The sequence below is a fragment of the Clarias gariepinus genome, chromosome 10 (assembly GCF_024256425.1).
Source record: "Clarias gariepinus isolate MV-2021 ecotype Netherlands chromosome 10, CGAR_prim_01v2, whole genome shotgun sequence".
In the NCBI taxonomy this organism is placed as follows: Eukaryota; Metazoa; Chordata; class Actinopteri; order Siluriformes; family Clariidae; genus Clarias; species Clarias gariepinus.
The window spans coordinates 32,652,842-32,668,172 of NC_071109.1; the positions used below are offsets into that span (position 1 = coordinate 32,652,842).

The window sequence follows — 15,331 nt, forward strand, 5'->3', positions numbered from 1 at the left end:
TTTTTCTTTAAAGAAACCATATGAACTTTATTTTGACTGTAAAATTGGTGATCAAGACAAGGAATGGACTCCAAGAGACAAATCAAAAGCAAAAGCTGAACTGCTGGGCTCGGAATTGCAGGAATGGTATTTGTGGTTACCAGGTACAAAAAATTTTGTTGCTTGAAGCTGCCAAGATGAAATAACTAATTTCTTTCTAAAAATATATTTTTGCCTCTTCGTCACTTTAAACTAGGACTTAGGAAGGATTTTGTAAAAGCAATAAGCAGGCTTTTGTTATTTAAGACAGGTGTTCCCAAGAATAGCTGATGGCAATATCAAAGAAGGCATTTTTGTTAGTCCTGAGGTCAGACATATTATGTCTAGATGTGCCTGTGACTTTGTTCATGTGGAATTTAATGGCAAATTCATAAGCACGTTTTTAAAAATGTACATAATGCCATCTGTCGACATTTTGAAATAAACTAAAATTTTGTGTTACTTTGAACGAAGTGCACAGAATGAAGGTGTGAGATTGTGTTTATTACTGTAAGTAGTGTAAGTGCCTATTAAAAATGTACAGCACCATCAATTGAATTTTAAGATAAACTAATGATTTTTTTCAAGATTTATTTTTTTTTTATAAGATATAAGGGAATTTTCTATTAGAATTTTTAATTATCAAATATTTTCTTCCTGTGGGCCAACTGCGATGAAACTAAGCCTTTATGCTATCTCAAGCTCGGCCACACTTGTAAAAACTCAATTAAAATTAGTTTAGTAGTTTTTAAGTGATGCATGCACAAACAAACAGACGGTGACCAATTCCAACAAAAAAAAAAAAAAATCTTGATGTTTTCTATTACTTAGGTCCCCAAAATTCTTTTTTTGCAAATATCTTTAAGGTACAGATACACCAACATTACATTTTTATTATATTTACAGTATAGATGACAATCAGTTCGAAGATCTGATCACTGTGCAGTGTAACCTGAATATAAGCATTTCACTGCATATCGTACTGTGTATGACTGTGTATGTGACAAATAAAATTTGAATTTGAATATATGCAAAATGCAGTTTTTAAATGATAATTTCATTCATTAAGAGACAAAGACTATCCAAATTTACCAGGCCCTATGTGAAAAAGTAATTGCTCCCTTATTGCTAAATCATGAATGAACTATGATTTTTGAAAAACGGAATTGAATTTTACTTGCCACACCCAGACCTGATTATTTCCAGACCTTCTTCTTCTTTGTCTTTCGGCTGTTCCCTTTCAGGGGTCGCCACAGCGAATCATCTGCCTCCATCTAACCCTATCCTCTGCATCCTCTTTTCTTACACCAACTAACTTCATGTCCTCTCTCACTGCATCCATAAATCTCCTCTTTGACCTCCTGCCTGGCAGTTCCAACCTCAGCATTCACAATCTCTCCTCTGAACATGTCCAAACCACCTCAATCTGGCCTCTCTGACTTTATCTCCAAAACATCTAACATGGGTTGTCCCTCTGATGAACTCATTCTTAATCCTATCCATCCTTGTCACTCCCAAGGAGAACCTCAACATCTTCCTCTCAGCTACCTCTAGCTCTGCCTCCTGTCTTTTCTTCAGTGCCACTGTCCTGAAAACCTTTCCTTTCATTCTCGCTGATACTCTTTTATTGCACAACCCACCTGACACTTTTTTTTCACCCATTCCAACCTGCCTGTACCCACCTCTTCACCTCCTTTTCACACTCACCGTTGCTCTGGACAGTTGACCCTAAGTACTTAAAATCCTGCACCATCTTTACCTCTGCTTCCTGTCTCCTCACCGTTCCTCTTGGGTTCCTCTCATTCACACACATGTATTCCGTCTTGCTGTGGCTTACCTTCATTCCTCTGCTTTCCAGAGCGTACCTCCACCTGTTCCCTGCTTTCGCTACAAAGCACAATGTCATCTGCAAACATCATAGTCCATGGAGACTCTTGTTTTACCTTATCTGTCATCCTGTCCATCACCAGAGCAAACAAAAAGGGGCTTAAAGACGATCCTTGATGCAGACCCACCTCCACCTTGAACTCTTCTGTCACACTCACTGTACAGCACATCTCACCACTGTCTTACAGCTCTCCTACATGTCCTGCACCACTCTAACATACTTCTATAACAGAAGCCTTCAGCTAATCTATTATATTGGGTCGACTGTTTCTCATCTTCCTCATCGCAATATACCATAGAGTGGTGTGGACAGGTGAGTTGGCTGGCAAATCAAGCAAATTGTCAAATTGTCAGCAAACAAGTTAGTGGTAGATATTTTTTTCAATTTAAAAAGTAAATATGGCATATCCATAAATGTGTGTTATTAGATGGAAGCATCCTGGTATCCTGGTAGATAGCTGTGTTGACTTTTGATTGCTAAAACACAGTGAACCTATACAAACAGATTAAATGGCAGCTTAAATCATACAGTATAAATGTTTGTGTATGTAGGTATGCTATATATTATTATAGGGCAAATCTGCATTAAAGGTTATGGTCAATGTAAGAATGCACAATGGATAAAGCAGTGCAGTATATTTAAACATTTTAAACCATGATTAGCTGTTAAGTATGAAAATATTTTTTTTTCAGTCTGTCTGTGCTGAGGCACCCATACTGTAGCATCAGCCTGATAGAAGGAGGTTGAATAGTCCATGTTTAATATGAGAGACATCATTAAGTAGGCATTTGGCAGACGCTCTTATCCAGAGCGACTTACAAAAAGTGCTTTAAAGTTTACATCATTAAATACATACTTACAAACTTTAGTTCAAGTACTGGAGAAACAGATGCGTCTTGAGTCGTCATTTAAAGATGGTCAAAGTCTCAGCTGTACGGACATCTAGAGGAAGTTCATTCCACCACCTATTCTGCCAGAACAGGAAAGAGCCTGGATGAATGCCGCCCTCGATCCCTAAAGGGGTGGAATAAGGCGAGCAGTGCTGGAGGATCGAAGGGAACGTAGTGCAGTACGTGATGTGATTAGAGCAGAGAGGTAAGTGGGTGCTGGGCCATTTTTAGCTTTGTAGGCAAGCATCAGCGTTTTGAATTTAATGCGGGCAGCTACAGGAAGCCAGTGCAGGGAGCGGAGGAGTGGTGTGGTGTGGGAGAACTTGGGAAGGTTAAAAACGAGATGTGCTGCTGCATTCTGGATGAGTTGCAGAGGATGAATCATGGACAGAGGCAGGCCTGCCAGGAGTGAGTTGCAGTAGTCCAGTCTTGAAATAACAAGGGACTGAACAAGCACCCGAGTAGCCTGTGAAGAAAGAAATGGGCGAATTCTTCTGATATTGTAAAGAAGAAATCTACAAGAGCGAGAAAGGTTAGCGATGTGTGGGGAAAATGACAGATGATTGTCCATGGTTACCCCAAGATTGCAGGCAGTGGTTGAAGGAGTGATTTGGTTGTTGCCCAGGGATATTACAAGGTCTTGACATGGGGATGAGTCACAAGGGATAAACAACAGTTCAGTTTTACTGAGATTGAGCTTCAGCTGATGAGCAGCCATCCAGGATGAAATGTCTGCCAGACAGGCTGAGATCTGGGTGGAAACCTGAGTGTCAGAGGGAGAAAAGGAGAAAGAAAGTTGGGTGTCATCTGCATAACAATGGTATGAAAATCCATGCGATGATATGACCTTACCAAAAGACCGGGTATATAGGGAGAACAGAAGAGGACCAAGTACTGAGCCCTGCAGGACACCAGATATAGATCCCCTCCATGTTACCTCATATTATTATTATTATTATTATTATTATTATTATTTTCACTTATGGATGAGAAATTTTGCAGTTACTGTAGGTGTTTTGCAACATCTCTTATGAAAGCGTCTTACTGCAGATTGATTAAATACGAGATATGTTGCACAAAGATTTTATCAGTTAATTGTTGCCTAATACTTAACTTGTGCAACGAAAAAGATTACATAATCATACTCATAATTGATTGTCTAGTGTTCTGAATTATTTCTGTGTGTGTGTGTCTTAGAGAGAAGGATAGAGAGAAAGAGAGAGACGGATCATACAGTAGCTATAAAGGCTGATGAGGGAGAAGCTCAGATATACTCACAGTTTGAAGATGATCCTGCTTGTGCTGCTCCTCACCATCGCTGTAAGTAGCACCGAGTCACTTTCAGCTACAATACTTATAATAAAAATAAAAAGTGAGAATAAAAAAGCCACTAACAAGTCAAAATAGGCATTTTAAAGTGTGTTCAATAAATAAAATGTCATATTAATTTTAAGATACTGTAGATTTAAAGGGTATTAAAACATCCTTTACTGTTTGTTTGCTTTCATAGAGCACTGCTCTTTGAGTGTTGTGTGCACAATATGTTTATGATTGTGTACAATGTATTGTGTGTGTTTAAGGGATGTGGCCATGCTGTCAGCATTTCAGGCCAAGAGAAAAACGATGCATGTGTGTGTGATGTAAACAGCTCGATCTGGGGTTTTCCTGCTGCCAAGTATGACTCTGTGTTATTACTGGTGCAAAACTGCCATGACTCACTGCAGAGACTCCAAGCACAGGTATCACACACACATCAAACACAGATTACACACACTGCATAAGATTCAGACTCCTACAGTAAATTAAATATTAAACAAAAGGTCTGATACACCTAAAAAGCACCATAAGGTGCTTCATACGGGATTTACAGTATATTTAAATATCTTACAATGATAAATGAAAAACAGTCCTTAAATTCATGCATACATAGTTCTAGTTAGGATCTGAGAAAAAGTCAGGTTGAAATGTAAGTTATAATAAACATTTATTCTATGTCTATTATAATAGACAGCCATCAGTGCTAAAGCATTGCCTAGGCTGAATGCCATAGTGAGCAGTGTGAGGAAGAGGCTGGAGAAGTTTCAGTACCTAAAGAATCGGGACCTGTACAACGCGCTCTACCTGAAGAACCTCAGCAAGGAGATCCAGAAGCTACATGACAGCATGAATGAAGTACAAATTGGAAGGGACGCACGGCGAGTACGCCAAGAGGTATATACACACACATACACACACACAGTACAAGTCCATTCACATATATATGCATTGTTATAATAGTGTCCTCTCACTGAGGTCATCTGTTACCTTTTTTGCCTTTTTCATGATGTACTTTCGACTAAAGCACATAATATTTGTTAATTTTAAGCAATGATTTCTAGAAAGAAGCAAAATAATCTGAGCTTTTTTAAAAGCTTCTTATCACTAAGTAGTTCTTAAGTTGTACCTTAACCTCTCTCTTAACGTTATGGCGCATTTCCCGAAACATTCGTACTATAAGTATCTCTTGGGTAAGTCACACGTGAGCAGCAGTCTTTATAAATCAGCGGCGTATGGAACCACATTATGGCACGTTATTAAAGTCGTATTAATGTTGGAATATACTGTAGGCCTGTTTAAGAATTTTATTTTATTTGATATCAGAACTAATAGTGTGACTTTTAATAAGCCTATTTCATAATGTGACTAATGCATTAAAATTGGCAATCACTTTTAATATTAAACAGGTGGCAAACAATTTGGGAGCGATGCAGCACGTTGTTCTGCTAAACTGAAGACGGCGTCGTCCGCGGAGCCGTGTGGTTTATGTAAATTTTTTCTTTAGGCAAAACTTTAGCTCTTTTCATATTTTAGCCCTTTTTTTTGTTTAAAATATGTTTCATTGATCATTAGACATCATTCATGACTGATGGACTTTTCTTTTAACACGTTTTATTTTAAGATGAAATTTGATTTAGTTAATTGAGAAAATAAACTTGAGAGTTTAAAACCCCACATCTTTTTTTTTTCTGCGTGATTGTAATGCGTAATACACTTATCCCAACAAGTGACATACTTACACAGCTGTTTGTCGATCAACTCGGATTGTATATCCGGTTCGTTTCACTGCCACTACAGGTTTCATGAAAATATTAGCGACAGTTTGGTGATTTAATTTATATATATATTATGGCATGCTATTGATAATATACCCATGTCGAGATAAACGTTATTGGAAGAATTTTGTGCAAGGAAGTGCTGTCTTTCTTAACGCTGACATGCAAAATAAGTGAAAAATCGATTTCTAAGTAATCGATGTCAACTAATTTAGTACCTTTACTGTACTTTAGACAGCGCCTTGTAACGTCGGACATAAGAGGCAGCGACTTAAGAAGATTTCTAAGGGGCAGTTAACACACTTAGCAGTTAACACTAATCAACTTACATAAGCTATATCTTAAGAGTCTTCTTAGCGTGTGTGCGTTATCGGGAAACCGGGCCCTGTTAAATAGCAAAAATAGCTAAAAAAGTAAAGTAGCACATTTAATACATTTGTCCAGATTTAATATATTTTTATTTTCCAAGATATTTTTATTATAGTTTACTGATTCTGGAAAAAGGAAGCATAGTGATAGATTAGCAAGTGAAAAGCAGTCTAGTCATGTTTTATTATGCTTAAAAACAGTTAATATTTCTTCCTTCATTTTTTATGTGCCTCATAGTAGCTCTGCTACACGATGTATGCTCTATTTGCTAATAAATGTACTTTTCTGCATTTGTTCCACAGTTGGAGAAGTTTAAGGATGATGTGGAGGTGATGTATAAGAGAAAGATCTTCAATCTTGAAACAGTCAGGGACAAGCTGCGCTACCTTAATAACCGTGTCCAGATCAGCAGAACCATCCCACAAGACTTCAGGAGTACGTGAGACAAGGGCTTTTTACTCAAGTGCATAAAGGATACTTACTGTAGACATGAATAGTAAGTACTTCATTTGCCAGTCTTCGTTCAAGGAAACTTTTACAAAACTGCTTGGCTAAATAAATAGGTTTTAAGCCTAGACTTGAACACTGAGACTGTGTCTAAGTCTTAAACATTAATTGGAAAACTATTCCATAACTTTGCGTTGTAAGAAAAAGTTCTGCCCCTTGCTGTAGTTTTCAGAATACGTGGTACTGACAAGCAGCCTGCAACCTTTGATTAAAGTAGGAGTGGCGTATCATAAGACACACGCAGTTCACTCTGATACTGCGGCGCGAGACCATTTAATGCTTTATATGTAAAAAGTAGTATTTTTAAAATCAATGTGGAATTTCACAGGGAGCCAATGGAGTGAAGATAAGAAAGGGTGATGTGCTCGTATTTTCTGGTTCAGTGAGGACTCCCCCTGCTGCATTCTGGACTAACTGAAGCTTGTTTATGCACCTAGTTGAACAACCAGACAGTCGGGCATTACAATAGTCTAACCTAGAGGTGATAAAAGCATGAACTAGTTTTTCTGCATCATTAGGTGACAATATATTCCTTACCTTGAGAATATTTCTGAGGTGAAAGAATGCTATCCTGGTTATATTGTCTACATGAGCTTCAAATGAAAGACTAGAATCTATAGTCACACCAAGGTCTTTAACTGTTGCACTTGATGGAACAGAAAGGCCATCTAAAGTTACAGTGTGATCTAAAATCTTGCTTCTAGCTGCATGCGGTCCTATGACTAGAACTTCTGTCTTATCAGGATTAAGCAAAAGGAAGTTAATTAGCATCCAGTCTCTTATATCCTTTACGCATTGCTCAATTTAATAGGCTGGTTTTTCTCATCTGGTTTTGCTAAGACATATAACTGTGTGTCATCAGAAAAACAATGAAAACTAATACCATGCTTACGGATTATGTTGCCCAGAGGAAGCATGTAAAGGAAAAAAGCAGTGGGCCTAAAACTTAACCCTGTGGAACACCAAACTCCGCTAGAGAACATGCTGAATAATCACTATTTAAGTCTACATAATGATAACGATCAGTCAGTCAAATAGGATCTAAGCCAGGTTCTGTTCTCTTAATTCCTAACATGTTTTATAATCTGTGAAGGAAAATACTATAATTAATGGTGTCAAAAGCTGCACTGCACATATAAGTAACCTAGTGACTGGATAATGGCTACCCAAGGCTCATCCATGTCAAAGGGGACCAAAAGCCCAGTCTGATCCTATAAAAGCCAATGCAGCACAAAAAACATTTGACAGGATATTGACTGGTATTGATTTGGCCTCCAAATCCATTAGATGTTCAAGTTCACGTTTTGTTTATTTGTCATTAAATAGTACAATGAAATGCTTAGGACAAGAAGAACCAGATAACCTGTATATATATGTATTTGTGTGAATATTTGTATACTGTATGTATGTGTATGCATAAGTGAGTGCATGTGGGTGTGTTAGTGTGTGTGTGGGTGTGTGTGAGTTATTGCACACGGTCACATACTCTATGTTAAACCAATGCATTAAGTTTGTATTGCACAATGTGGATAGATAAATTTAATGGTGTCCCAGTGCAGCCATTTCTTTTAAACAAAGATTTTAGTGTCTGAAGCTATCGTAGAGCTATACCTTTATACAAGATTTTTTAGTGTCTGGGACGTGGTGTATTATGTAATTATTACATCACTCAGCTATCTTTTCGGGTTAAGAATCCTAATAATAATAATAATAATACAAATAATAATAATTTATTATATTTATAATGCACTTTATATTTGAGGCAATTCCCAAAGTGCTACAAATTATTTCAACCCAAAAGCTCTGATAAAAAGATAAGTTTTAAGACCAGATTTAAAATCATCAACAGTCTGTTGCATCCTCAGATACTCTGGGAGAGGATTTCATAGTCTAGGTGCAGCCAAGCAAAAAGCACGATTTCCCATAGTACTGTATGATGCTTGGTCTTCGGAGGTTTCAGAATATGTACTAAGAGAGAGAGGAGGTTACATGTAGATGTATGTGAGGTAATAAGTGCTTTGGGATAGGGCATCCCCATAGATGCACTGGTAAAAATGACAACCTTGTATTCAATTCTGAATAAAACAAGGAGCCAATGAGGAGATTTAAGGATAGGCGTAATAAGGTCATATTTACATGCTCTTATCAGGATTCTAGCAGCTGTTTTGAATATATTGCAGCTTTTAAAGTCTTTTTCCAGAAGTTCCAATGAGGAGTGCATTGCAGAAATCAAGCCTAGAGGAGACAAATGCATGGACTAAATTTTCCGCATCTGCAAATTTGACGCAGTTTAGCAATGTTCCTGGGGTGAAAGTCTTTTACAGATGTTTGATATGAGCCTCATAAATTAATGAGAGTCCATTTTAAGTGATGTTTGATGTCCTAACCTGGGGGAGGGTGCCTAGTAAAATAGGCTGATGACAAAGCCCAGAGGAAGCATATACAATATAAACAAAATGGGGCAGAGTACTGAGCCCTGAGGAACACCACACACTCTAAAAAAAAAAAAAAAACTGTACTCAATTTTTTTGGTAAAACATTTTTACACTAACAAATATTGAGTAATTATAGTTATAAAATATAAGTTATAAAATCATGTAAAATATACTTCATTAATTGAGTACAAGTCAGTAAAAAAAATAAGTAGACCTGGATAACTATATTTAGTACAATAATGTACAAAATTGAGTAAGTGTAATAAAAATCAAAAGTTAATGCAATGGTTACCCTAAGTGAAAATGAGTAAAATAATTAAGTAGATATATTTAAAATGCAAGATAGAAGAAAATGAAAACTAGACTATTATTTAAAACACTTCAATTCAATTCAATTTTATTTGTATAGCGCTTTTAACAATTGTCATTGTCGCAAAGCAGCTTTACACAATCAAAAGAATTATTTAAGTTTGTATGAAATGTGAAAGTATATGAATCATAATGATCAGATTGTCCCTGGTGAGCAAGCCGAGGGCGACAGTGGCAAGGAAAAACTTCCTGAGATGGTAATTGAAAGGAAACTTTGGGAGAAACCAGGCTCAACAGGAAATCCATCCTAATTTGGGTAAACAAACAAATGTGCTACATTTACTAAATATTTTAAATAAATTTAATTCATACTGCTCTATCACAGAATCAATATGTTACACCAGATTTTAAATGTCTGTATTAACCGCGCTTTAGCTGAGCAGTTTGGTGGTTGAAACAAACGAGCAAAATTACAATGAACACCGGCCTATTGCTAGCTTTCGTTAGCTATGGAGCATGGCTGTAACAGTATTCAGAAAAGTAACTTACACACTAGAAAGTTGCGTATGCATGCAGAGAGATTCATTATTTCAGAAACTTGTGTTACAGTAGCTGCCTATTTACCAGGATTTGTAAGGAGTGTTCCAGGTGCTTCATGTCCATTCTCACATCCTCACAGCCTTCTTGTCTCTGATGTCACATCAGACTTCCCATGAGCACTTGCAACTGTTAAACATAAAGAATATTGAGTTGGAATGTGTGATAATTGTAGTTCTTGAAACTAATCAGTATAATTACCCCATTGCCAAATACAGTGGTGTGAAAAACTATTTGCCCCCTTCCTGATTTCTTATTCTTTTGCATGTTTGTCACACAAAATGTTTCTGATCATCAAACACATTTAACTACTAGTCAAAGATGACAAGTAAACACAAAATGCAGTTTTTAAATGATAGTTTTTATCATTTAGGGAGAAAAAAAATCCAAACCTACATGGCCCTGTGTGAAAAAGTAATTAGATGTCTTAAAATGAAGTAGACTCAAAAGAAACCAGTTCTTTTTTTTAGGTCAAGCAAGCAGTGTTAGTCGAACTTATACATAAATTAGAGTGTATACAGTTCCATACAAAAGATTTAGGCAAATGCAAAGAAATGCTGTACAGCAAAGATACCTTACTAAATAATAAAACTAAATATCTCTAATGAAAAAATCCACTGTTGAAAGCAATAACCTAAACATACTGTAGTAGGCGAAAAACCCCATGCAAGACCAGACACAGTAGCAGCATTTTAAAAATGAAGAAGAATAAGCAGAAAGATAGGTCTGACAGGTATAAAGGTTGGGCCGAGCCACAGCAATGCAAATGTCTTAGAATTTACCCCCAGCATCACATCTTGCTGAGGAGTCCAAGTGACTTTTTTTCTATTTTGTGTTACAGGCTCTTGTTCTCAGCATGTACTGAAAAATATCAGTGCGCCAGTGGTCACTAAGCTGAACCCGTACAGCAAGTCGTACGTCTCTGGAGCATGGGGTCATGACACTGGCACAGAAAGTGACCTGACCTACTGGATCCAGTCTCTAGCTAGTAGCAACATGTTGGGTATAACTGTACGCTTCTACAAGACTTATGAAGACTTTATGTCTGGAAAAAATTACAAAGATGAAAAACTAGTTAGCTCATACTCTAATTCTTATGCAATTCAGGGTCCAGGCACTATCGTTTACAATGGTGTTGTGTATTATGAGTGCTATTACAAGCCTGACCTTTGTGCGTATGAAGTGAAAACAAAACAATTCCGACGTCTGACGCTTCCTGATGCTGGATTCAACAACAAATTCCCCTACTGCTACTACAGCTGCTTAGATTATACAGACATCAGTCTCTCAGCTGATGACAAAGGCTTGTGGGCAATTTATGCTACAGAAGCTAACTACGGTAACATAGTTGTGAGTCGAGTGGACCCTGTAGGCTTCAATATAACACACACGTGGAAAACACGCCTGTTTAAGCGCTCCGTGACCAACACCTTCATAGTGTGTGGGGTGCTTTACGCAACTCGTTTCATAAACACCTACAAAGAGGAAGTGTTCTACGCCTTTGACCTTACCACAGGGTTGGAGGACAACACACTTTCAATCCCTATGGATAAGGTAGCAGCGGGTGTTGCTAGCCTTCACTACAACCCCAAAGATATGATGCTCTACATGTACAACGGTGGCTACATGCTCTCCTACCAAGCTTACTTCTAAAACGCTAGATTAGAATACGGCATAATTTCACAGAATAGCAATAATAAAAAATAATAAAAATAAAAAGTGTTTAAAGTTGGGCTGGCAAAAGCAACGCACCCTGCTTACTTTACTGATCAAACCTCAGTGATTATAGAAAATCATAATGCAAATCATGTTGTTTTTGGTCTTAATGCAGCAAAATTTTAATCTCACCCAATTTGAATGTCTCATTCACCTTTACATTTTAACTGTATTGTAATCTATATACTGTACACTGTCAGTATTGCTAAAAAATGCTATTGTTGTAGCTAGTTGTTTAAGTAGGTTTTCTTATAGTGGTGTACTAGCTAAACCTTATGTATGCTCAGAGTATGCTTTGAATATAATGCTTCATTAAAGAGAGTTAAATCTTTTATGCCATCTGATGCCTGTTTAAATGATATGTTCCAAAATAAATAAGAAAATAGATAAAGATGTCTATAAGTGAGTTTAGCTTTTAATGCTGTTGGGTTTAATTGTTAATGGCAAAATTAGTCACTTGGTGTGCCTCACCTGGACTGAGAACAGGGCCCCACAGACCTTTAAATAGGGCACCAAACTGATTTAATTATATAGTTTTATTTATATAGTACTTTTAACAATGGTGATCGTCACAAAGCAGCTTTGCAAAATAAAAAAAATATATGAAAAATTAAGGGGTTTAAAAATGTGAAAAAAAAATGTGAAGAAATCTACAACAGGGAACGTCTCGGATTACTTTCCTGTAACCCTGTTCCCTGAAAAAGCGGGAAAGAGATGCTGCGTAAAAAAGCTTTTGGAACAATTCTTTGTTCAACTGGTTGTGAAGCATGTGTGTATCAAACACGCCAAATTTTGGCTTATATAACATCGTTTAGGTGATGTCATCTGATGAGGTGCACCTGAAGGTTATAAATAGGAGTAAACCGAAAACATTTCTCAGATTGATTTGTCTGAACGGACGTCCGGTCACATAGGCGGTGTGGAATTGGGACGCAGCATCTCGTTCCCGCCTTTTCAGGGAACAGGGTTACAGCAAAGTAACCCGAGACGTTCCCTTTCAAAGGCTACACTCGATGCTGCGTGAAAACGCTATGGGAACGAGAATACCAACGCCGCCGCACTGCAAGTGTCTGGACCCCAACGTTGTGTAGCATGTGCACACAAGGCCGAAAAGGTCTCAGAACTATATCTGGGAAGCTGACTCGAGGACCTGTGAGCCCGGAGTGGCATGAACATCCAGATTATAAAATCTAACAAATGTGTGTGGAAAGGAACAAGCCGCCGCTTACACACTTGCTGCAGGGGAATACCTCCTGCTAGTGCAGTAGATTGGGCGATCTCCCTGGTTAAATGAGCCCTGGTTCCTAGAGGCGAAGTGAGCCCATGCGCCTCATCGGAGAGGGCAATAGCAACTTTCACCCCAAAACATGTAAAAGCTGCTCGGACTTATGCCACTGGCTGATGCGGTGGACGTAAATCTGAAGAGCATGTCCTGAACACAGTAAGTCTCTCCTGCTCCGAAGCTGTAAAAGTCGGAGGACAGAGGCCTTCAAAAACAATAGGGTGCGTGTTGAGAATGGAACTTTCGGAAGATAGTTCAGTGAGGATGCAAAATGGCCCTGACTAGCCCAGTGGCAAAGTCTAGGCAGGATGGGGAGACTGACAGATCTCCAATCCTCTCAGCGAGGTAACGGCTATTAGAAAAACCATCTTAAAGGTCAGAAACCTGAGGCGCTAACTCTAGTGGTTTTTAAAAAAAAAGGGTGTCAATTGGCTCTTCAAACACGATAGATAAAACCCACAAAGGGGACCGTGTCACAGTAACCTCACCAATCAGAACGTGGCAGTCTGAAATAGCAGTTACGTACGTCCTGAGGGTACTCGGGCACAAGCCCGAGGACAATTTTTCCTGCAGAGATTCCAGCACTGAAACATTTCGGCAGTGAACTGCATCTACCTGCTTCGTCATGCATCAACTTTCAAATACATTCCATTCCATTTAAGGGCATAAGCTCTTCTAGGGGAGGGAGCCCTAGCACTTAGAATAGTCTTAATTATGCTAGCTGAAAGACCATCTTGACTTAGTTGGTCCCATTCAGGGACTGAACGTGAAGGTTCCAAAACTCGGGCCGGGGGTGAAATATTGTCCCCTGCACCTGAGACAGAAGATCCCACCTCATTGGAATTACCCATGGTGAGCCGTTGAAGAGGGATACTAGATCCGAGAACCACACTCTGGTCGGCCAACAGGGCGCTGTCAATAAGAGGCACAAACACTGTTGATGGACCCTCGCCAAGACTCCCGGGAGCAGAGCAATCAGGAAAAGCGCATAAAGGCGTAACCAGCGCCATGGACGGGGTCCAGACCCGGGGTAGCTGGAAGAGTCAGAGAGTAGTAAAGGGGACATTTGCTGATCTTACGAGGCAAAGAGGTCCACCTCTTCTACCTGAAATCTCTCCCAGATTGACTGACTATTTTGGGGTGGGGTTTCCATTCCCCGTGTGTCAGAGATTGACTGGACAGAACAACTGCTCCCACATTTATATGCCCTGGAATGTAATTCGCCCTGAGGGACAGGAAACTGGTGCGCTAGCTATTTAGCGGCGCGAGCACAGTCCGCCCTGGCGATTAATATATGAGACTGCCATAGTGTTGTCCACCCGCACTAGGACATGGTAGCCGCTTAACTGCTGGAGGAAGTGCTTTAGGGCCAGAAATAGAGCCATCATTTCGAGGCAATTGATGTGCCTGATGGACGGTCATCTACAGGTAAGACCGCACCCCAGCCCATGAGGGAAGCGTCTGTCGTTAGCATCGCGACGACAAGATGAACTTAGAGTGGGACCCAAAGTCAGAAACCGGGGTCTGAACCACATAGGAAGGGTACGAAGCACCTGGCGCGTAACCTTTATTGGGGATTGGCCCTAGAGTGAAATCTCCTGGTTCTTAGCCACAACTAAAATGCTCTGATGTGCAGAAGGCCCAAAGGTGTCACAGTGGATATAGCTGCCATAAGAGCTAAGATCTATGAAAGTGATGGTCACTTTCTGGTCTAGCTTGATTTCCTTGAGGGTGTTGAGAATGGATTCGACACGAGCGGGAGACAGCTGTGCCCGCTTATGTTGTCCTCTGAACAGAAAAGAGCACGCTTTTCGTGGCGTTGGGTCTCAATCCTAAGAAACAAAGATGAGCTAGGATGACATGCTGATGTCAAAGCGCTAGCTATTGAGACTGGGCCAGCCAGTCGTCTATGGAATTCAAATACAGATGCCCTGGAGTTGTAAGCGCCAGAACTACATCCATGCATTTCGTATATGTGCGGGTGAGAGAGCTAGACCAAATGTAAGGACCCGATACTGGTAAGCTTTGCCCCCGAAAGCGACCTTGGGAACCTCCTGTGTTGTGGCAATATTTCTATATGAAGTAAGCGTCCTTCAATCTATTGGTCCAAATCAAGCGCTTGGTAGGATTTGTGAGCAATCACTTTGACAGTCAACATTTTGAAGCTGTATTTATTGATTTATTTTAGATAGCGGAACAGCCCGCAAAAATAAAAAAATTGGACATAG

General features: G+C 39.2%; 1 protein-coding gene across 1 annotated transcript; it reads left to right on the plus strand.

The window, feature by feature from the left end:
- Positions 1-4,047: 4,047 nt before the first annotated feature.
- Positions 4,048-12,167, plus strand: LOC128532168 (olfactomedin-like). The gene is made up of 5 exons (XM_053506394.1): positions 4,048-4,116; positions 4,377-4,535; positions 4,804-5,007; positions 6,560-6,692; positions 10,947-12,167. The coding sequence occupies exons 1-5, from the start codon at positions 4,048-4,050 to the stop codon at positions 11,756-11,758; spliced, it is 1,377 nt and encodes a 458-aa protein (XP_053362369.1). The 3' UTR covers positions 11,759-12,167.
- The last annotated feature ends 3,164 nt before the right edge of the window (positions 12,168-15,331 follow it).

Coding starts and splice junctions, on each gene's coding strand:
- LOC128532168 (XM_053506394.1), top strand. CDS start 4,048: ATGAGGGAGAAGCTCAGATATACTCACAGTTTGAAGATGATCCTGCTT. Junction 4,536..4,803: donor TGCAGAGACTCCAAGCACAG/GTATCACACACA, acceptor CTATTATAATAG/ACAGCCATCAGTGCTAAAGC. Junction 6,693..10,946: donor CATCCCACAAGACTTCAGGA/GTACGTGAGACA, acceptor TTTGTGTTACAG/GCTCTTGTTCTCAGCATGTA.